This window comes from Stenella coeruleoalba (genome assembly GCF_951394435.1).
Source record: "Stenella coeruleoalba genome assembly, chromosome: 13".
In the NCBI taxonomy this organism is placed as follows: domain Eukaryota; kingdom Metazoa; phylum Chordata; class Mammalia; order Artiodactyla; family Delphinidae; genus Stenella; species Stenella coeruleoalba.
Window position 1 is genome coordinate 54,365,606 of NC_137159.1, and position 24,325 is coordinate 54,389,930.

Genomic DNA, 24,325 nt, shown 5'->3' on the forward strand with positions numbered 1-24,325 from the left:
TCTTTTCATGTGCCTCTTGGCCACCTGTATGTCTTTGGAGAAATGTCTATTTAGGTCTTCTGCCCATTTTTTGATTGGGTTGTTTGTTTTTTTGATATTGAGCCACATGAGCTGTTTGTAAGTTTGGAGATTAATCCCTTGTTGATCGCATCTTTGCAAATATTTTCTCCCATTCTGTGGGTTGTCTTTTCGTTTTGTTTATGGTTTCCTTTGCTGTGCAAAAGCTTTTGAGTTTAATTAGGTCCCATTTGTTTATTTTTGTTTTTATTTCCATTACTCTAGGAGATGGATTGAAAAAGATATTGCTGCGATTTATGTCAAAGGGTGTTCTGCCTATGTTTTCCTCTAAGAGTTTTATAGTATCTGCTGTTACATTTAGGTCTTTAATCCATTTTGAGTTTATTATTATGTATGGTGTTAAAGAATGTTCTAATCTCATTCTTTTACATGTAGCTGTCCAGTTTTCCCAGCACTATTTATTGAAGAGACTGTCTTTTCTCCATTGTGTAGTCTTTCCTCCTTTGTTGTAGATTAGTTCACCATCGGTGCATGGGTTTATCTCTGGGCTTTCTATCCTGTTCCATTGATCTATATTTCTGTTTTTGTGCCAGTACCATACTGTCTTGATTACCGTAGCTCTGCAGTATAATTTGAAGTCAGGAAGCCTGATTCCTCCAGCTCTGTTTTTCTTTCTCAAGATTGCTTTGGCTATTCAGGGTCTTTTGTGTCTCCATACAAATTTTAAAATTATTTCTTCTAGTTCTGTGCAAAATACCGTTGGTAATTTGATAGGGATTGCATTGAATCTGTAGATTGCCTTGGTAGTATAGTCATTTTGACAGTATTGATTCTTACAATCTAAGAACATGGTGTGTCTTTCCATCTGTGTCATCTTCGATTTCTTTCATCAGTGTCCTATAGTTATGTGGTTATAGATCTTTTGTCTCCTTAGGTAGATTTATTCCTATATATTATTTTTGATGCAAGAGTAAATGGGATTGTTTCTTTAATTTCTCTTTCTGATCTTTTGTTGTTACTGCATAGAAATGCAGTAGATTTCTAGGTATTAATTTTGTATCCTGCAACTTTACTGAATTCATTGATGAGCTCTAGTAGTTTTCTGGTAGCTTATTCAGAATTTTCTATGGATAGCATCATGTCATCTGCAACAGTGACAGTTTTACTTCTTCTTTTCTGATTTGGATTCCTTGTATTTCTTTTTCTTCTCTGATTGCCATGCCTAGGACTTCCAAAACTGTGTTGAATGAAAGTGACAAGAGTGGACATCTTTGTCTTGTTCCTGATCTTCGAGGAAATACTTTCAGCTTTTCCCCACTGAGTTTGATATTAGCTATAGTTTTGACATATATGGCCTTTATTATGTTGAAGTATGTTCTCTCTATACCCACTTTCTGGAGACTTATCATCATAAATGGGTGTTGAATTTTGTCAAAAGCTTTTTCTATTGAGATGATCATATGTTTTTTATTCTTTAATTTGTTGATGGTGGTGTGTCATACTGATTGTTTTGTGGATATTGAAAAATCCTTGCATCCCTGGGATAAACCCCACTTTTTCATGGTGTATGATCCTTTTAATATATCGTTGGATTCAGTTTGCAAATATTTTGTTGAAGATTTTAGCATCTATCTTAATCAGTGATACTGGCCTGTAATTTTCTTTTTTTGTGTTATCTTTGTCTGATTTTGGTATTAGGGTGATGGTGGCCTCGTAGAATGAGTTTGGGAGTGTTCCTTCCTCTGCAGTTTTTTGGAAGAGTTTCAGAAGGATAGGTGTTAACTCTTCTCTAAATGTTTGATAGAATTCACCTGTGAAGCCATCTGGTCCTGGACTTTTGTTAGTTGGGAGTTTTTTAATCACAGATTTCAATTTCACTACTTGTGATTGGTCTGTTCATATTTTCCATTCTTCCTGGGTCAGTCTTGGGAGATTGTACCTTTCTAAGAATTTGTCCATTTCTTCTAGGTTGTCCATTTTATTGGCATATAGTTGCTTGTAGTAGTCTCTTATGATCCCTTGTATTTCTGTGGTGTCCATTGTAACTTCTCCTTTTTCATTTCTAATTTTATTGATTTGAGCCCTCTATCTTTTTTTCTTGAGGAGTCTGGTTAAAGGTTTATCAATTTTGTTTATCTTTTCATAGAACTAGCTTTTAGTTTCATTGATCTTTTCTGTTGTTTTCTTTGTCTCTATTTCATTTATTTATTCTCTGATCTTTATGATTTCTTTTACTAACTTTGAGTTTTGTTTGTTCTTCTTTCTCTATTTGCTTTAGGTGTGAGGTTAGGTTGTTTGAGATTTTCTTGTTTCCTGAGGTAAGATTTTATTGCTATCAACTTCTCTCTTAAGACTGCTTTTGTTGCGTCCCATAGGTTTTGGATTGGCATGCTTTTGTTTTTATTTGTCTCTAGGTATTTTTTGATTTCCTCTTTGATTTCTTCAGTGATCCATTAGTTGTTTAGTAGCATATTGTTTAGTCTCCACGTGTTTGTGTTTTTTACAGTTTTTTGTTTTGTTTTGTTTTACAGTTTTCTTTTCCTAGCATTGTAGTTGGAAAAGATTCTTGGTACAATTTCAGTTTTCTTAAATTACCAAGGTTCACTTTGTGGCCCACCGTGTGATCAGTCCTGGAGAGTGTTCCATGGGTACTGGAGAAGAATGTGTATTCTGCTGGTTTTGGATGGAATGCTCTGTAAATATCAATTAAGTTCATCTGGTCTAATGTGTCATTTAAGGCCTGTGTCTCCTTATTGATTTTCTGTCTGGATCATCTGTCCATTGATGAAAGTGGGGTGTTAAAGTCCCCCACTATTGTGTTACTGTTGATTTCCTCTTTTACAGCTGTTAGCAGTTGCCTTATTTATTGAGGTGCTCCTATGTTGGGTGCATGTATATTTATAATTGGTATATCTTTTTCTTGGATTGATCCCTTGATCATTATGTAGTATCCTTCCTTGTCTCTTGTAACATTCTTTATTTTAAAGTCTATTTAGTCTGATATGAGTATTACTACTCCAGCATTCTTTTATTTCCATTTGCATGGGATAGCTTTTTCCATCTCCTCACTTTCAGTCCCTAGATCTGTGTCCCTAGATCTGAAGTGGATCTGAAGTGGATCTCTTGTAGACAGCATATAGATGGGTCTTATTCTTGTATCCATTTAGCCAGTCTTTGTCTTTTGTTGGATCATTTAATCCATTTACATTTAAAGTAATTATCGACATGTATGTTCTTATTGCCATTTTGTTAATTGTTTTGGATTTGTTTTTGTAGGTCTTTTTTCGACCCTTCCTCTTTTGTTCTCTTGTGATTTGATGACTAACTTTACTGTTGTGTTTGGATTCCTTTTTCTTTTTTGTGGTATATCTATTGTAGATTTTCAGTTTGCAGTTACCATGAGGTTTTGATGTAGCAGTCTATATGTAAACTAGATTGTTTTAAGTTGCTGGTCTTTTAATTTCAAATCCATTTCCAATATTCTGCATTTGTACTCTCCTCACGATTGCTGGTTTTGATATCATATTTGTATGTGGATCATTTCCTACCTTTACTGTATGTTTGCCTTTACCAGTGAGCTTTTCCATTCTTAATTTTCTTGTTTCTAGTTGTAACCTTTTCTTTTCCACCTTGAGAAGTTCCTTTAGCATTTGTTGCAAAGCTGGTCTGGTGGTGCCAAATTCTCTTAGCTTTTGCTTGTCTATAAAGCTTTTGATTTCTCCATTGAATCTGAATGAGAGCCTTGCTGATTAGAGCATTCTTGGTTGTAGGTTCTTCCCTTTCATCACTTTAAATATATCCTCCACTCCCTTCTGGCTTGCAGAGTGTCTGCTAAGAAATCAGCTGATAACCTTATGAGAATTCTCTTGTATGTTATTTGTTGCTCTTCCCTGTTGCTTTTATTATTTTTTCTTTGTCTTTATTTTTGTCAGTTTGATTACTATGTGTCTCGGCATGTTCCTCCTTCGGTTTATCTTGCCTGGGACTCCCTGTGCTTCTTGGACTTGAGTGACTGTTTCCTTTCCCACGTTAGGGAAGTTTTCAGCTATTATCTCTTCAGATATTTTCTCAGGTCCCTTCTCTCTGTCTTGTTCTTCTGGGATCCCTATAATGTGAATGTTGGTGCCTTTAATGTTGTCTCAGAGGTCTCTTAGACTGTCCTCATTTCTTTTCATTCTTTTTTCTTTATTCTGTTCCATAGCAGTGATTTCCACCATTCTGTCTTCCAGCTCACTTATCTGTTCTTCTGCCTCAGTTATTCTGCAATTGATTCCTTCAAGTGTATTTTTCATTTCAGTTATTTTATTGTTCATCTCTGTTTGTTTGTTCTTTAGTTCTTCTCTTTGTTAAACATTTCTTGTATATTCTGAGTCTGTGCCTTTTCCAAGATCTTGGATCATCTTTACTATCATTACTCTGAACTCTTTTTCAGGTAGATTGCCTATCTCCACTTCACTTAGATGTTCTTCTGCGGTTTTATCTTGTTCCTTCATTTGGAACATATTCCTCTGCCATGTCATTTTGTCTAACTTTCTGTGATTATGGTTTCTGTTCCACAGGCTACAGGATTGTAGTTCTTCTTGTTTCTGCTGTCTGCCTGCTGGTGGATGAGCCTAAGAGGCTTGTCCAGCCTTCCTGGTGGGAAGGACTAGTTCCTGCCCATTGGTGGGTGGGGCTGGGTCTTGTCCCTCTGGTGGGCAGGGCCATGTCAAGGGGTATGTTTAGCCGGAAGCTCTGTGCTCAGGAACACTTTAAGCAGCCTGTCTGCTGATGTGTTCCTGCCCTGTTGGTTGTTTGACCTGACATATGCCAGCACTGGAGCCTACAGGCTGTTGGGTGGGGCCAGGTCTTGGTGAGAAAATTGCAGCCACCAGTAGGGCTCACGCCAATGAGTACTCCCCAGAACTACTGCTGCCAGTGTCTTTGTCCCCACAGTGAGCCACAGCCACCCCCTGCCTCCACAGAAAACCCTCCAATACCAGCCAGTAGGTCTGGCCCAGGCTCTTTTGAGGTCATTTATTTTTTCCCTTGGTCCTGGTGCACATGAGACTTTGTGTGCACCCTCCAAGAGTGCAGTTTCTGTTTCCCCTAGTCTTGTGGAATTCCTGCTATCAAAACCTGCTGGCCTTCAAAGCCAGATTCTCTGGGAGCTCCTCCTCCCTTTGCCAGACGCCCAGGCTGGTGAGCCTGATGTGGGGCTCAGAACTTTTGCCCCTGTGGGAGAACTTTTGTGGTATGATTATTTTCCAGTTTGTGGGTCATCTACCCGTCGGGTATGGTATTTGATTTATCATGATTGCCCCCCTCCTACTATCTCGTTGTGGCTTCTTTGTCTTTGGATGTAGGATATCTTTTTTTTGGTAGGTTCCAGGAATTTTTTGTCAGTGTTGTTCAGCAGTTAGTTGTGATTTGGGTGTTTTCATAAGAAGAGGTGAGCTCACATCTTTCTACTCTGCCATCTTGTCTCTCCCCCCCATAATATCTCTGGCCATCAGTGACCTTGACAAGAGCAGTCAGTGGAATGAGAAGGGCAAAACTCTTACTGGGCTCAAGGAGACAAATTAGAAACAGGGAGCATTGGAAACAATTAGTTTCCTTCATTTAACAGTCACTTTTTGAATAAGAAAATAAGCAGCAAATATAACTAGATATTTTAAATGAATATAATTAAGAGCCTTGAAAAGAGTTTCACAGATGATTAGTATGGTTTTGTGTAAAAAAAGAGAGATCATTTATTAAGTCAAGGAAGTTCCTCTATTCCTAATTTAAGGTTTTTATCATTTTTTAAGTGCATTATTTTCTGGTTTTTTCTGCATTAATGGAAATGGACCTAAGATTTATTTCCTTTATTCGTGATTGATGGATTTTTCTAACATTGAACCATCCTTTCATTCTTAAGGTAAATCTTACTTGGTCACATAGGATTTTATTGTTACTATTATTGTTTTTATTTTGTGCTTTTTAAAAATACATTGATTTATGAATTTTAGAGTTTTTTCAATCCATATTTTACAGTAAGATTGGTTTTTAATTGTCTAATGTCACTGTCTAGTTTTAGTGTCAGGGTTATATTAGCGTGATAAATAAGTTGAGTAGTTTTAAATAGTTGGCATTTTTTTTCTTAAATAGTTGACATATGAGATTATCTTTTCCTTGAGGATTAGAGAAAGCTACCTTTGAAAGTATCTGGGTTTTGTGTCTCTTTTAAGAAGGGAACACTTAGTTATCAATTTCTTTGATATTTATTAGCTTATACAGCTTTTCTTTTTTTTTAGTTGGTTTTGGTAATTTATTTTCTTCAATATTATCCATTCTGTCATGTTTTCAAATATATTAGCATAAAGAATGTTATTTTAAGTTTTAATAATCTTTACTATATACTATAATTATGCCATTTTTTTCACTCGTAATGTTTTATCATTTTCTTAATCAGTTTTGCTATACATGTCTTTCTTAGTACTTTTTTTTTTTTTTTTTTTTTTTTTTTTTGCGATTCACGGGCCTCTCACTGTTGTGGCCTCTCCTGTTGCGGAGCACAGGCTCCGGACGCACAGGCTCAGCAGCCATGGCTCACAGGCCCAGCCGCTCCGCAGCATGTGGGATCCTCCCGGACCGGGGCACGAACCCACGTCCCCTGCATCAGCAGGCGGACTCTTCAACCACTGTGCCACCAGGGAAGCCCCTTAGTACATTTTTTAAAAGAACCAACTTTTTTATTTTGTTGATCTTCTCGTTAGTTACTGTATCAACTTAATTGAAACAAATTAATTTTATTTCCTTTCTTCTAGTTCCTTTAGGTTTACTCTTCTCTTTTTTCTGTCTTAAATTGAAATGTCTCATATTAACATTATTTCAGGAAGACACATAATCTCAGCTTGTCCCATTATTAATGGTGCTAAGCTTGACAATTTCAGTTAAGGTGATAACTGCTAGTTCTCTCCATTGTTAACAGGCCATTATTCCCTTTGCAGTTACTAAGTAGACTTAAGGTAATACTTTGTGCAAATATTTTATTACCTGACATCATTTCATCTAATGAGTTTAATAACCAAGGATGATCTTTACCCTAATCATTTGTTTCACTGGGGGTTGCTAATGATTTTCTATTTCTGTTATTCTTTCTACATTTATTAGGTGGGAGTATTCTGTTAAGAAGAGTTTCCCCCTATTTTTGTACCCTCTTTTTATTTTTTTTATTTTAGTTAGGTGTCTGTTTTGTTTTTTGCTTCTTTTTAAATTGTTGTTTTTATTTTTTTCAGTTTATTATAATCAATTACAGTCATTATTGTTTTTGATGCTCAAACTGTCCCAGATGTGGCTAGTAGGAAACCCTTTAAACTGGCCTTTGTGTTCTTTTGACACATCTCCATGAACCTTTGAACACTTCTTGCTTTCTGACACAAATGACCTAAGCCTACTTTTTACTCTCCCTGCCCCAGACTTGGAATGAGCCTTTAATTAATGGCACCATCTTGACTAAAATCTGCCCACTGTTCTTCTGTTGTGCTATTTTCTGTTTTTAGAGTTCATTATTATTTGCTGTAATAAAGTTTACAGAGACTTTCCTGGCAGTCCAGTGGTTGACTCCATGCCTCCACTGTAGGGGGCACAGGTTTGATCCCTGGTTGGGGAACTAAGATCCTGCATGCCACGTAGTGTAGCCAAAAAATAAATTAATAAAATGTGAAATTTACATATTCCCTTCTCTTGTCTTACGAGTTTCCGTTGTAAAATGGTTTTGTGGTGGGCCACCCAGAAGGTGGGAAGGAATGCTTCTTTTTTCCACTAATTGAGTGATACTGTACATGTAACTTTCTTAAAATTTAAAGCTCTCCTCACCTCAGCTCCTTTAGGTAGTATATTCCCTTAAAACCAATAGACTATTCATGTATTAAGACAGTGTTCCCCAATCTTTTTGGCACCAGGGACCAGTTTTGTGGAAGACAGTTTTTGCATGGACGGGGGATGGGGGGATGGTTCAGGTGCTAATGCTCGCCTGTCGCTCACCTCTGGCTGTGTGGCCCACTTCCTAGCAGGCCACAGACAGGTACCAGTTCGCAGCCCAGAGGTTGGGAACCCCTGCATTAAGATACTTGGCTAAAATGGATAGGTTTAGCTGCATACCCTGATGGTAATGCTAGCTGGCATTGAAATGAAAGCTTAAAACACCCAGTGGGTATTCTTGGCGACAGAACTTAAACCAAAACCAATTTGGAGTACTTTATGATTATTATATAGAATCTCAGTTTCCCTGGAAGTAATTCCTTTTGAGGAATTACTTACAAAACTCTCGAATTCTACTTCCATTTTATTAAGGCAATTAAAAATCCTATTGCTTTCAGGGTTATTTTGGTTCACGTAAGCTCAGTTTATTTGGATTTGTGACACAGAAAAAGGTTAATCAAGAGTGTAAAATAAGTTTAGGAGGATAGATATTGGGCCCAGCCCTGTTGCCTTAGCCTGGCATTGGCCATGGCTCTCAATAAGAATGGGTGTTTAAAAGTGGCAGAGCCGGGCTTCCCTGGTGGCGCAGTGGTTGAGAGTCCGCCTGCCAATGCAGGAGACACGGGTTCGTGCCCCGGTCCGGGAAGATCCCACATGCCGCGGAACGGCTAGGCCCATGAGCCATGGCCACTGAGCCTGCGTGTCCGGAGCCTGTGCTCCGCAACGGGAGAGGCCACAACGGTGAGAGGCCCACGTACCACAGAGCCCAGCTCCTCACCTACAATGTGCTAGGAGCTGCAAGGTAGTAGAAAGAGATACTCTCTTCATAGCCATCCTGACTGTACTTCAAAAGTTCTAATAGGAATTAACAGAATAGATAAGCATATATCTGGATATGAAAAGGTAGCTTCTACCACTAAGTTCTAGTTTCAAGATAGATTTCTAGCGATCTTTTGATTTGTGCCTTGGTTGATAATAGGAAATTATTGGTATAGATACTTTGCCTCACTAAAGGTTAACACTAGATTTTGTAGAAATACTAAAAAAAAAAAATGAGCCTTTAGAATTTGAATTTCAAATCATTAATCATATTAATTTTATTATTGAAGTAGAGACTGAATGATTTAGACTACTGTAATAGCCATTGTTGGTAATGTGAATCTAGTCCAAATCATAAAGCATCTCAAAAACTCTAAAAAACTTTGTGAATGATTATTTTTTCATTTAATTTGCTTTGGTGATTTTTCTGTTTTATTCTTGTGTTTAATTTTAGACTGTAAACTCCTTGTGATATAAACTGTATTTATAGCTTACATTCTCTACACTGTTGGTAAAGTATCATGGATACCCTTATGCAATAAATATTTACCAGCTGTTGCAGGTCCTAACCAAAGGCTTAGTGCTCTTTCTGGCACAAATCACTACAGTTGTCATCTTTGGCAGAAAGCTAACATTTAAAATCTTGGCTAGAATTATTTTCCTTAAGCAAGGGAAACCTGTGGAGTGTTGAATTATTCAACCCTTTATTTATTTATTTTTCTTCTTTTTGCGGTACGCGGGCCTCTCACTGTTGTGGCCTCTCCCGTTGCGGAGCACAGGCTCCGGACACGCAGGCTCAGCAGCCATGGCTCACGAGCCTAGCACTCCGTGGCATGTGGGATCTTCCCGGACCGAGGCACGAACCCGTGTCCCCTGCATTGGCAGGCGGACTCTCAACCGCTGCGCCACCAGGGAAGCCCCTCAACCCTTTTTTTAATTTGACAACTAAGGTTTTGCCTTATCCAAATTTTAATAATTCATATGATATTTATATGCTCATCAGAGATCAACTTACTTAAGCTGTTAGCTTATTAGATACTCCTAATAAGACACTGAGTGCTTTATTTTAGCTTTCACCTATATCTCTACTTGTTAATTTTCCATTATTTTTCCTTTTTGAAGATGAGTATATATATATTTTTTTAACCTCAAAGAGAAGCTCTGTTTTATAAAGCATTAATTTGCCTTTTGAGCTAATAAACCGTTCTATGCGGAGGATTCCTTATCTCCATGAGAAGAAAAATTATGGCTAATGAAGATATAAAGTACGAAAAACTTTTTGTCATAACTCTTGCTGTGAATAAAATAATAGTGAACATTTATTAATAATGATAATGTCTTCCTCTCCCTTTGACATTTTCCCCTTTTTAGGAGGTATTTCAGTACTTTATAAAACTCAGTAGACTTTTACTTCTCACACCTGGCTATTAAATATGTAAATGTTCATAGGATTTCCTTTACTGCTTTCTCATAATATTTCTGAAGACTTTCCAGCGCTTCTTAGTACTACTGCATCTTAAGGACTTAGCCATTTGAATTAATAGTATAGTCATCAAGTATCCACCTTACTTGTTTACATTTTTAAATGAAAAAGAGGAAATAATGTATTGAGCTTATGAAACATTTAAGATCTGTGAAATGCATATTATTTCATAGGTATAGACCTAACGTTGTAGTACTTGAATGAAAAGGAAATAAGAATTACCTTTAAAAAGCAAAGGTTTTCTCCCTAGTTGAAATATTATGATCATACTGATAAAACTTTTTCCAGGAATTTTTGCCTATTAAACAAGAAAACAAAAAATCCCTCTCAGAAAACATGGATGCATTTGAAAAAGTGAGAACAAAATTAGAAACACAGCCACAAGAAGAATACGAAATCATCAATGCAGAGGTAGGATATCATATCTTTTTTTTTAAATCTGATATTACCAGTCAGGATACAAATAAAATACCTTGTGATTTATAAACATAATCCCCCATCAAAATTACACTGCTTTTGGCCTTTAAAATATGCTGAAAAACTTAAAGAACAAAGAGTAAGCTGAGTATGGTCCTTTAAATAAATTATAAAGATCAAAGCCAAGATGAATTTCCAAGCATATAATGTTAATTCTGGTTTTTGGAAAAAACCAATTCTGTTTTTAAATTTTTTAAATACTCCCAAGGAGAAGTTCAAATGAAACTAACTCATAATGTTTTATTACTTGAAAATTATTTGATTGTTCTATCTGTACTTTTTTTAATAAAAGAAAATTCACTTTAAATAGTACAATACCATGAAATCCAAGTATTTGCTTGACTGTTTTGTGTTCACCACAGTCATAAATATTCAGTTGAAACAGATTGAACATGCATGTTGAAAATTTTTCAGTAAGATTGGAAAACAGAACCACAGCTTATGAATGAAAATTACATACGTACTAAAATGGAAATAGCAATAGGTTAAGGATGAGGAATTCCAGATTCAGATTATGCCACTAACTAGCAAGTAGTAATTGTCTTAAGTTACCTGAAATCATATCAATCAGTTGCATTTAATATGTAGGAATTAGACAAGAGCATGATTCATATATTGGTAATAGTCTTTCAATCTTAAATTGTCTCTATCTGTCACCCTCACAGAGGGTGAGATGCTTTGTGTAAAATCAGATCAAACCGTGGACAATTGGCAGTGACAGCATATTTTAAAGGAAAGACTCTCAGAAAGTAATTGACTGGGTTTTCAGACTAGTCTAAGTCACAGTTTCCACATCTGCATCATTTTGGATTATCTTAAAGATGCCACTTGATCTCTGTTGTCAGATGTTCCAGAAGTAAAGCTAAAGTGGTTTGTACAGTCATAACTGACGTAGGTTTCGTTAATGCCTTCTCTTTGTTGCCTCTTACATTTATGTATTAGAAACTCCTCCAGTGATTGATTGTAAACATATGAAAACCATATTTTAATCACTATATTGTAAAAAGTGATTCATTTTATATTTTTTATATGTTCATTCATAGACTGCAACACGTTTGCTTATAAAAGATCTCATTTCTTCATTTTGACTAGTCAGATCACTGAACAATTACTTAAATTGGTTTTAAATTATTGAATAAATTGTAATTAAATAAACCATTTGTTTCTTTTCATTGTCAGATTAAACATGGTGGTTTTGTTTATTATCAAGAGGGCTGCTGTTTGGTTCGTTCCAAAGATGAAGAAGGTACAAAACAGTTTTTCCTTTTAAGAAATATCTGATTTTTCAGGTTTCACATTTTTCATTGGAAATTTGGTATTGATTTTTCAAAGGTATAGAAAATATCTGTTTTCAATTTCTGATTTTTTTCTCTTTTTTTAAATGAGTAGTTTTTTAATTTCTGGGTTTACCTAAGATATAATTAACAGCTACATTCAAAAGCTCTGGCAGAGAGAATGGAGGTGGGAACCAGCATTTTTTGAGCATCTACCAAATCCTGGATACTGTGCTAGGCACTATATAGACTATTCAGGGTCACTTAACGTTTTCTTACTTTTCTAGGTTCTATATGGTCTACAAATATTAGACTATAACTATCAAGTAACATCACGTAGGTTGATGCATTGAATAATATTGAATAACGTAGGGTAGTATTAAATACTAATGCCATTTTCTGTACACATCAGACTGCTGTCAGTGTTCAAAGATGCCAAAACGTAGCCTCTTACAGAAGCGGGATGCTAGTTTAAAACATTGAAATACCATTTAAAATTTTTTGAAGTATATTTTGTGGAATTATCTCCTTTATCCTTTTCTTTATGCAGCAGACAATGATAATTATGAAGTTTTGTTCAATTTGGAGGAACTTAAATTAGAGCAACCCTTCATTGATTGTATCAGAGTTGCTCCTGATGAAAAATATGTAGCTGCCAAGATAAGAACTGAAGATTCTGAAGCATCTACCTGTGTAGTTGTGAAGCTCAGTGATCAACCTGTAATGGAAGCTTCTTTCCCAAATGTGTCCAGTTTTGGTAAGCCACCAACCAAAACAGTCTTCTACATTGAAAAGGCAACAGTAAAGAGGATTGTCCACACTTTGCAAACATTTTTACTTGCTCACGTGAGTGAATGAGAGGATGAATACCTGACCTGTTTATCCCTGTGGACTCCATACCTTCCTCTGTGCCTCTTATTCAGGAGACCTTCCCTTCTTTAGTTAAATATCCAAATTCATGTTCATGTTTTTAAAAGTATTGTAATCGGAGTCCAGGTTGTACAGTATATGTTAATATATCAGTAATTCTTTGCTATTATTTAGAGTACATTTTCACATAAATTGTCTCTTAATATTTTATTCAACTTTAAGCTTGGGTATGATTTTTTCATTTCACATCATCTTGTTAAGCCATTATAGCACATTGCCCAGGGTCACTACCAAGGAACTCTGGAACACGATGAACTAACTTATTCAATAAAAGCTACGATATTTTTACCAATAGAACCAACTTTAAATTTTATCATTTATCACTGAGTGATATATATGTTTATACTTTATCCTCCCTTTTTATTTTCTGCCATAAATGTCCCCATTGTTTAATAACTAAATGCTTTTGCAGTGAATAGAAATTATACCATATCTAATTGATTCTAAGGCATACCTCTTGTACATTTTAACCTCTCTAAAATCAGAATGCATACTATACAATAATGTCTTACAGTCACTGTCAGCCAGGTGGCAGTCATGACGTAATTGTGTGAAAACTTTCATTGACAGCCTCTAGTAAGATCTAGAAAACACCATATTTGGTAGTTTGAGATATCCTGTGGCTTGAAAACAGGCAGAAAACATTTAGGCATGAGAGAAAATGGTCCAAATTTCCTCAAATTTAGAGGTTGTAGATCTAAACATAATTCATCTCCTGAAAGCAAATGTGACTTTACCAAAGTCTTTCTTAAATATTGAATATTCATCTCTTATTTAGAAACTTGAGTACCCTGAGACTAATAACTACTTGAAAACTTAGAATTGATGTAGTAGTATCTTATTCTCTGGAAATATCTCTGGCTTATAAATAACGGGGTTAGACATAGTCAAACCTATGTTAGATTTAGATTTCCAGGGATAAACTTGCACATCTCTTCTATTTGGCACTCAAAATTAGAATGCACTGTGCCTTTTTTTTTTCAAACTGTAAATAGGTGGATATATATAATTCTTTAATTATTTTCTTTTAGAATGGGTAAAGGATGAAGAAGATGAAGATGTTTTATTCTACACCTTCCAGAGGAACCTTCGCTGTCATGATGTATATCGAGCCACTTTTGGTGATAACAGGCGTAATGAACGTTTTTACACAGAAAAAGACCCAAGGTACTAAAACAATGCAATTAAGTCTTTTTCTTCAGAATATTTCTCTAGTTATCTAAAGTGCTGCTTTTGGTTGACTTAAAACATTGATTTTGGCTGGAATCAGATATAATAAGGCTAAGAGGAGCATAAGCATTCTTTTATAAGTGGTTTAGATTCAAAATTGGAAATTAGTTACATTCAAACTTCAGAGTGAACACAAATATATCATTAGATTCAAATGCTGAGTCACTAACATTCTTTCTGTACTGACACATGAGAGGAGTTGTTAATTAAACATTTAATATGGTTTCCATGCAGCAATTATCAATCTCTTGTAAGTCGTAACTAGAATAACCATGGTGCCAGTTACACAGAATTCACCATTTATTTCATATAGGTTACCTGAATTTTAAATTGCTTGCTTTGAACCATGATATACATTGGTCTTTAAATTTTACTTTCCCCAATACTTTGGTAATTCCTCCTTAAAGCTAATTCTTTTTGCTTCAGGACTTATGCCTCATATTACCACTTACCCATGCTTGGGAGGAAATGATAATAAATTTATCTGGCAAAATCCCTTAACTCTTAGCCAGATACACTTTTCCAAATGATTTATGATAAATTATTTCTTAACACCAGGGTCCTGTCACCTCTTACAGTATAATTTGGACAATGTCTGAACAGATTTTGCAAGAGAGAAAAATTATCTTTAACACCAAATCTATGACAGTAAAATTGATACCCAAACAAGAAAAGTAACCCTTCACTTAATAAAATCTCAGAACTGACAAGGACCTTAAAGAAAATCTTATACAACACCCAGTTTATATAAAGAACTTGAGGTCTGGAGAAATTGTATTATTCCAACCCATAGAACTAACATTCTGGGTTCAGTAATGCTGTCATTGCTTTTTTCTGATGGTGATTGTTTTAATGAGAATTTACTAGAACCAGCTATTCATACGATCCACTACTTTATGTGTCATTTGTCAAGGATATCTTTTGGGAATGACAGTTTAAGCTAGTAATTTATTACATTGTATCAATGACTTATGATTGTGAACCATTTCACATCTTGTGACTAAAACTCAAAATTGACCCTGTGAGTCATACCCTTGAATAAGGTACTTAATTGCCATATGTTGTTACTATCCTAAGTTCTAAGATTGAGTTATACATACATTTAAGATTCTTGATTTTTGGCTTCTAGTATGCTTTTTCTACCCCAAAAAGAATTAACCATAATTAAGTATGTTTAAACCTAGTTTGGCATCTGATCTCTAAAGCACAGATTAGTTTGTCGATTCTGAATACAGTTGACCCTTGAACAACTGGGGGTTAGGAGCACTGACTCCCGTGTGGTTGAAAATCCACCTGTAACTTTACGGTTGACCCTCTTTATCCACTGTTCCATATCTTTATCCACTGTTCCATATCAGAGTATTCACTGTTTATCCACTGTTTCATATCAGAGTATTCTCTTTAACCACTGTTCCATATCAGAGTATTCAACCAACCGCAGATGGTGTGGTAGTGTGGTATGTATTTATTGAGAAAAATCTGTGTATAAGTGGACCCCACCAGTTCAAATCCATGTTGTTCAAGGGTCAACTGTACTTAACAGCCCTAATCCAAAGGGAAGGACCAAGAGGGAAAAGCAGCATACCAGTAGAGAAAATGTAATAAAGGTCTTCGTAGAACTTCTGAGACTGAGCTGTTTTTTTTACTGTGTTTGCTTTGATCCCCAGGTTTCAGTATTCTGCTCTCACAAGTAAGGTTAGCCAAAATTATTTCTTTTTCTAGTTTCTTGAGGTGTGAAGTTCGTTTGAGATTTTTCTTTTTTCTTAATGTAAGTGTTTATTGCTATAAATGCCTCTATTAGAACTGATTTTGCTGCATCCGTTAGGTTTTGGTGTGTGGTATTTCCATTTTCATTTACTTCAAGGTTTTTTTTTTTTATTTCCCTTTTGATTTCTTCTTTGACCCTTTGGTTGTTTAGGAGTGTATTGTTTAATTTCCATATATTTGTGAATTTTCCAGTTTTTTTCCTGTTAAGACTTATTTTGTGACCTAACACATAATCTGTCCTGGAGAATGTTCCAGGTCCACTTGAGAAGAATGGTATTTTTATTTTTTTTTGCTGTTGGACAGAATGTTCTGTATATGTCTGTTAGATCCATTTGTTCTAAAGTATAGTTCACGTCCAAGGTTTCCTTACTGATTTTCTGCCTGGATGATCTATCCATTGTTGAAAGTGGGCTACTAAAGTCCCCTACTATTATTATGTTGTCTATTTTCCTTTCAGATCTGTTAATATTTGCTTAATATATTTGAGGGTTCTGATGTCGAGTGCATATATATTTATGCTTGTTATAAATCTTCTTGACGAATTGACACCTTTGTCATTATGTAGTGGCCTTCTTTATCTCTTGTTAGAGCTTTTGAGTTAAGGTCTATTTTGTCTGATACAAGTATAGCTACCCTTGCTCCCTCTTGGTTTCTACTTGTGTGGAATGTCTTTTTCTTTATTTTGACCCTATATATGTCCATGAAACTGAAATGAATCTCTTACTGTAGGCAGCATATAGTTAGTTCTTTTTTTATCTGCTTAGCCACTTCTTGCCTTTTGATTGGAGAATTTAATTCATTTACATTTAGAGTAATTTATAACAGCTAAAGACTTACTAATGCCATCTTTTTCATGTTTTCTAGCTGCTTTGGATCAATAGTTCCCAGTTCTTCCTTTCCTACTGTCTTCCTTAATGAATTGATTATTTTCCATGGTGCTATATAGTTTGATTCCCTTCTTTTTATATTTTGTGTATCTACTGTAGGTTTTTGCTTGGTAGTTACCACAACTTTACTTCTCTTTCTAAGAAAACTGTTACTTACAGAGATGCTTGTGTTCTCACTTCCCTGTAACCACATGTCTGCCAGATAATTGACTGAGTAATTTATCTTTTGATTACCTGTGTCATCATTACACATAAATAAGTAGATAAAAGTAGCAAAAGAAGTGTTGAAAATAAAGAGTAAGATAGGGCAGGGGATCTGCCTTACAACAATATATTAAAACATGTGAAGGCACAACAGTTAAAATAATACAAATTGACAGACCAATAAAAGAGACCAGGATAACCCTAAAACAGACCCTAGAATGTGAATATTGAATATTTGGACGAAAATAATTTTCATCGCTTTGTACATTAGCGTACATTACTAAAAGATTTAAAGGATCTATTGGTAAAAATAAAACCATCAAAAAAAAAAAAAACCCTAGGTGAAAATATATGTATTTCACTCAGCTTGGTTGAAATATTTCCAGAGCATAAAATCAATAGAAGAAATTACAAGGGTTAGTACCAATATTCTTGATTATCTAAAATATTAGACTCTTATGTCAGAAACTATTGTAAACAAATAAATTAAAATCCATATGACACATATGTGTATATGACTGATTCACTTTGTTATGAAGCAGAAACTAACACACCATTGTAAAGCAATTATACTCCAATAAAGATGAAAAAAAATCCATATGACAAAATGGGGGAAAGTATTTTCAACCAAAAGGACAAGTTAATGTCCTTAATTTATAAAGAGATGGTTATAGACCAATAATGTAAACTACATCACCAAGTTTAAAATGGACACACTGCAAAGAAATAAAATTGACAAACATGGTAATGTAATCCAGTACAAAAGGAATTTTACCAAAATGCTTATCTCTGGGGAGTGGAATTCAGGGTTATCGTCCTTCTTTATATTCTTTAGTATTTTCAGTATGAATTACTTTTGTAATAAGGAAACATGTAGGTAGAATATTTAAAGGCATCCAGTGTGTCAATATGAATTAGTGTAATGCTCTTGGGATAGTATTTGATTATATTGATCAAGAGTCATAAAAATACTTAATCATTAAAACAGTATTTCTGTTACTAAGAATTTATCCTAAGGAAATAACTATAAAAGTTGGAAAGAGGCACTTCCCTGGTGGTGCAGTGGTTAAGACTCTGCACTCCCAATGCAGAGGGCCCAGGTTCGTTCCCTGGGTGGGGAGCTAGGTCCCGCATGCATGCCACAGATGGGAGTTCTCATGCCACAACTAAGGAGGCGGCAAGCCTCAGCTGAGGAGCCTGCCTGCTGCATCTAGGGAACCCACTGGCTGCAACTAGGGAGCACACATGCCACAACTAAAGGAGCCAGTGAGTCGCAACTAAGGAGCCCACCGGCCGCAACTAAGGAGCCCACCAGCCACAACTAAGAAGACCCAGCACAACCAAATTAATTTATTTTTTAAGATAGGGAGAGGGAAACTGTCTTCATGACATATTCCCTTTTATATTTATTACAATGAAACATTAAAATCTACATTTTTAAGAATTATGATAATTCAACTCGATAGAATATTATGTAGCCATTAAAAATAATGATCACAGACTGTATAACTAATGTAGGGGAAGATGATAATATGTGTAAGAAGAAATGCAGGGACTTCCCTGGCAGTCCAGTGCTTAAGACTCTGCACTTCCACTGCAGCAGGCGCAGGTTCTATCCCTGGTTGGGGAACTGAGATCCCATGTGCCGCACAGCGCAACCAATTTAAAAAAAAAAAAAAAAATCCTAAATGCAGAAGCCAGAATTGCATCTATATTTTTTAAATAACTACATCTATTTAAAGACATGTATAGGACTTCCCTGGTGGCGCAGTGGTTGGGAGTCCGCCTGCCGATGCAGGGGACACAGGTTCGTGCCCTGGTCCGGGAGGATCCTACGTGCCGCAGAGCGGCTGGGCCCATGAGCCATGGCCACTGAGCCTGCGCATCCGGAGCCTGTGCTCCGCAACGGGAGAGGCCACAGCAGTGAGAGGCCCGCGTACCACACACAAAAAAAAGACATGTATAAAATACAATTAAGCCTTAGAAGGAAAAATCGAAAAATTAAAATAGTTAATTTAAAAAATGTGTTAGGTTAGTGAGATTGTGAGGGTTTTTCTTCCTATTGTTTGTTTTGTTGTAAAAAGTAGGAGAGTAGGAAAAAGGATATCCAACATGCACAGAGAAGAAAAACAAAGGAAACTCTGTGTCCCTTTTCTTCCCTACAGTTACATATCTCCTCTAGGAAGTTTATTTCCTCTTCTCAGGAAAAAGTCCTATAATCTATTAATGTGATTGAGAGTTAGATGATGTCTGTAGTTTACCTTGAAATGCATTTTTAAAAAAAAGATGGATTGATAGATATGTGATAAAGACAATATAACAAAATGTTAGCCATGATTGAATCTTAGTGGTAGGTATATCGGTATTTACCTTACATTTCTTTCATCTTTACTGTATGTTTGAAAATTTTTTATAATAAAATGTTAGAGAAAAATTATTTTGAATGCCTTTGGGGAGGAAATGAGAGATATAATAGCCAGTTTTTATAAGCAGTATTCACTAAGGAGTTTTTATTTTCTGTCTGCATTATAAATTAATATATATACTGAACACCAGTGAGATATTGTCATTAACAAGATAGCCTGCATTTGAAATTTATTGGGTTTTCGTATCTCTCTCTCCCTCTTTCTTCTGTGCAGCTTTTTTGTTTTCCTTTATCTTACAAAAGACAGTCGTTTTCTCACCATGAATATTATGAACAAGACCACTTCAGAGGTGTGGTTGATAGATGGCATGAGCCCTTGGGACCCACCAGTACTTATCCAGAAGCGAATACACGGGGTCCTTTACTACGTAGAACACAGAGATGATGAATTATACATTCTCACTAATGTTGGCGAGCCTACAGAATTCAAGGTAAATCCTGTATCCTCCTGGTCCCCATTTAGGCTCTTAGGGAGTGTTACACTAACATCAACATTTCTTGCTCTAAAAGTTTATTGTTTTGTAAGCTTTGGGTATTGTAAAAACTAATGCTATCTTCCTATGTAAAACCAATCCCCTTTCTTTTCCCTTAGAGCTAATACCTCTTCATATTTTAATTGTACCTAAAAAGATTAGTAAATGAAAACATACTCTATCCTGAATATATTAGTTATCAAAGCCAAACTTAGTGGCTTAAAAAACTTTTATAAGCTTATGATTTTGTGAGTCAGCAGTTTGGATTGATCTCAGGCAGTTCTTTTACTGGTTTTGGCTAGGCTCATTGATAGTTCCACAGTCAACTAGCTGTCAGTACTCTCACTCAAATGTCCCTTGGTTGACCAGTCACCTAAGCACTGGGCTATACCCACCCAGCAGCCTAGCCTGGGCTCATTCATACGGTGATGTTCACACTTCAGCCCTGATGCAGAGTTAGTTCCTTCAGCTCTTCATAAAACAGTGAAGATGAGTATGGTCTGGTTTTCAGTGGTTTCATTTCTGGATGCAGTAGTAATCATGTTCTGGTACCTAGATCTCTTCTAATTTTGTTCCACACAGCTAATGAGAACAGCTGCTGATACCCCTGCTATTATGAATTGGGATTTATTTTTCACAATGAAGAGAAATACCAAAGTTGTAGACCTGGACATGTTTAAGGATCACTGTGTTCTGTTCCTGAAGCATAGCAATCTACTTTATGTTAATGTGATTGGTCTGGCTGACGATTCAGTTCGGTCTCTAAAGGTATGTTTAATTTTCGAAAGATAATACATTAGTCAATATATGCAGTTTATTAACAGAACATCAAATTTTGAATAATACCAATATACTTTTTCTTAAAAGGAAATTAATTTAAATGGAATTTAGCATATTGGGTCTTTATCAGGTTTAGGAGGTTTGTTTTAGAATTACTTAGAGGACCTTCCATTTTGTGCACTTTTACTTAAAAATACTGTCTTATAGCATGAATTTCAGAGGTAAAGTGCCGTTATATTTCTCTTTCTGCTTATCTCTATATCACATGTCTCTACAACTTTAGATATAGTAATAACTGAGGCCAACTTGGCAGCTGGTGCCTAACCACTGCCTCCTGTTCCCATCCCACACCCCCAGTGGGGATAGTAGTCATACCCACTGTGTTTCTGCTACTATGTTTCTGCCACTGCATTCTCATGTCTTCATCATCTCTTTGCCAATTTTATTGCTAAAACTGGTGAACGGTAACGTTACTGCCCAGTTTTAAGGCAGCATTAATATGTGACTTTAGATAGCATGCACTGAAGAGAAGAAGAGAGCCCTCTGTTTTGCTTGATATGGAGTTGTGTGACCAGCAAACAGACCACTTGTACCTCCCCATCTGTACTACTATCACAATTTTTGTTAAAATGCAATTCCAGTAAATTCACTGGATGTTTATCAAATTTCTGTGTGCAAAGTACTGTATTGGGCGCTCTGGAATGGAAAGATAGTAGGACAAAATATCAGGCCTTAAGGAGAATACAGTTTATCATGAGATTAGACTAGTACACAAAGATCAAGTATAAGATGGGTTTAAATAAGTGGGATCAGAAACATAAAATGTGCTGTGAGGTCCAAAGGAAAGGAAGAGGGCCCAGGAAAGCTTTGAGGAGAAGTAGAATTTGAGATAAACCAAAGAGGATAGATAGGATTTTGATGGGTGGGGAAGGGAATGGTATTCTAGGCTGAGAAAGTCCATCAAATGAAGCTCTAAGCTGGAAAAGTTCAGAAAATGTTCAGGAAACTGCTAATAATTCATTTTTATTGAAGCAGAATAAATTTCTAGGTGATGAAGCTATGATTTGACATTCTTTGACTGTCAAGGTGGTGAATTTATGCGTAAATTATGAAGAGGGGAACATGTGAAGTGTGCGGACAGGGGAATAATTTAAGGAGTCAAGCTGTACTTCATGAGGTTATCGGGCAGCTGTGTTAGAGTACACCAAAGCACCGAGAGATAAGCGGCATAGAGGTTAGTTTTGAGATTGTTACAGTGGTATAAATAAGAAATAACTAGGGCCTAAATAAAACAAGCAAAATTTTCCATCTACTTCATGAAATCAAATTATCAAATTATCAAATGTAATGTCTTGTGCCTTAGAAGGCTGTATAAATGTCCTAAAACAAAAATGGTGATTTTTAACTCCAGCAATTTTGTTAACTGCTTTCATCTACTGAATTCAAAAGTGTGTCTTTTCACTTGCTAATTGATGCCAAATTCAGACATCTTCAATCCAGAAACTGGCAGAGCATCTGTTCTTATTGTAGTCTATAGGAATAGGGATGGGAGAAAATATATAATTTCTAGCGATGCATTTATTATAACAAAATTCTTTCAGAATTAGGAATGTCATGAGACTTTGCTAAGATGTGATTTCTAAGTAAATATGGCCTTTTATATTTTTTATATTTTTAAGATATGCCTCAGTTTCCATTGTTTTAACTTCCATTAACACAAACATCATGTCTTTCATTTATTCTGTATCCTCTATTTCTTTATTCCTTGACCTTTCCCAACCTGTAGTACCTATTATGATATGAGTATGATGTTCTGAGTCATCATCACATGGAATCAAATACTATATTATATACCAGGTGCTAGTTAAAGAGAATTCTATAGATCAGAGCCTTTTTATGAACTGGATAACGCTGATTAATATGCACAGACAGTGCTATATACAAAGGACATCTGTAAGCCATACTGTGAGTGGATTATAAAGTATTTCTGTATGTAACATCTCTGCCCAGTGCGCACTTGACTAAAAGAGCTTTATAAACTCAATCTCAGCAATAGAAAATGTGAAGCCCTTAATATATTGCCTCATATCCTTGGTCATCATGTCATCAGTATTTCCTGGTGATGTTTTTAGTTATGATATATTATTTGGTTATGATATTTAATTAAAGCAAATTAGGAAATGTTTTGCTTTGTGCTAACATCAATTCATCTGGAGCAGCCTGCATGCTTGGGCTGATTTTCTTTCAGCATGTATGTCTTAATCATTCTTCTGATGAAATGACTGTGGTTAGCTGGTAGAATGCTTAAACTAAACCTGTTTCTGTCAAATATCTCAAGGAATATCGGCATATCACCTGGCCAGCTTATAATTCTTCTCAGGCTCTGTTCATTAATATACATAGATGATACTGCAGGCTTATCTCAATAGGAAATGTGGCTGAAGATATCCTTGAGATAGTTAATACCTCTATATCAGCTGGACAAACTTTAAAAAGTCCATAGCCATGGAACAGTTTTTGTTATGATTAAAACTTTAACCTTGGTCCCATTAGTTTAAGAAATACACCCAAAAGACTTTTTGATTTATTGGAACCATTTAATCAGAAACTAAGCTTACTAAAAAAAACCAAAAAAACTAAACTTACTACATGAGTCACATGGAAAATGTTTTAAAGTGTCACCAAAGGGGAGAAAAACTTGTACCGCTGAGGGCTGAGGAGCCTTGTGCCGTCAATCTGAGGCCTGTGTTACAAGGTTAATAGCAATGCTTCTTCCTTTTCTTCCCACTGAGGTCTCAATTTTTACTCGTTTCACTTTTGCTACCAGATTTCCCAACTTTCATGATTACATTTTTCTTTCTAGTTATGGCTTATATTTAAATAAACAAATTATCCTTGAAAGTAACCTACAATCTGAGGAGAATAAATTAGGAACTCTTTTAGAGAGACATTGCAAATTTATGTCCCTGGTGTTTCAGGGCAGTGGATTCTTTGGATTAATTGCAAGGAATTTGCTCTGTGAACATAAGCTCTTTGGCTATAGTTTCTACAGGTTAAATGGTACACTCTTTATGCATACATCCCCCACCTACCCTTTCTAAATAGTGCCCACCAGTGACGTTGCTGTGCCAGGACCTCTGATTTTCTAAGGAATTTGCTCTTTCTACAATTACTCAGGAAAAGAAAGGCAATTTTCTTTTAATGTTCTGACTCTCAGTACCATTTCTAACACACTGTCAGCCTGCTTACTAGAGTTCTTTAAAAGGTGTAAGAGGGATGTTAGTGGAAGGTTTGAGGCTGGACCCTGCTGCTCTGAGAGAATAAATTTTGATTTCTTTCCTTTTTTCTTAAAGTTAAGAATCTTAAGCGTAATAGCTGTGAGTCTCTCAGAGTGGATGTGCGGGAAAGGTTTTCTTTTGCACAATGGTTACCCTGGGAGCTAAAGTTAAAAACAAATTGTAAACGCTTTAGTGCTGCTGAGCCAGTTTGTAGCCCTGGAATAATAACTGTCATCACTGCTGCTGTCCAGGCAGCAGAGTAAGGGCTGTTGGATAAATTATTAAAAACACGTGAGAAATATCGTGTTCTATGAGAATAGAGAATAGAGATCTTGG

At 35.9% G+C, this 24,325-nt stretch overlaps 1 protein-coding gene across 7 annotated transcripts in view; it reads left to right on the forward strand.

Annotated features, from left to right (window-relative positions):
• Positions 1-24,325, forward strand: part of PREPL (prolyl endopeptidase like) — a 57,574-nt gene that overhangs the window by 17,769 nt on the left and 15,480 nt on the right. For 6 of the 7 annotated variants that reach the window (XR_013831046.1, XR_013831047.1, XM_079940864.1 and 3 more), the window contains 6 exons: positions 10,553-10,675; positions 11,921-11,987; positions 12,566-12,772; positions 13,977-14,112; positions 19,673-19,889; positions 20,514-20,699. Coding sequence is in view for 5 of the 7 variants with exons in the window: in XM_079940864.1 (XP_079796990.1) it covers positions 10,553-10,675; positions 11,921-11,987; positions 12,566-12,772; positions 13,977-14,112; positions 19,673-19,889; positions 20,514-20,699 (936 nt within the window). In the remaining 2 variants the exon portion in view is untranslated. The remainder of the gene's footprint in view (positions 1-10,552; positions 10,676-11,920; positions 11,988-12,565; positions 12,773-13,976; positions 14,113-19,672; positions 19,890-20,513; positions 20,700-24,325) is intronic. The other variant, XM_079940862.1, reaches the window with a different exon arrangement.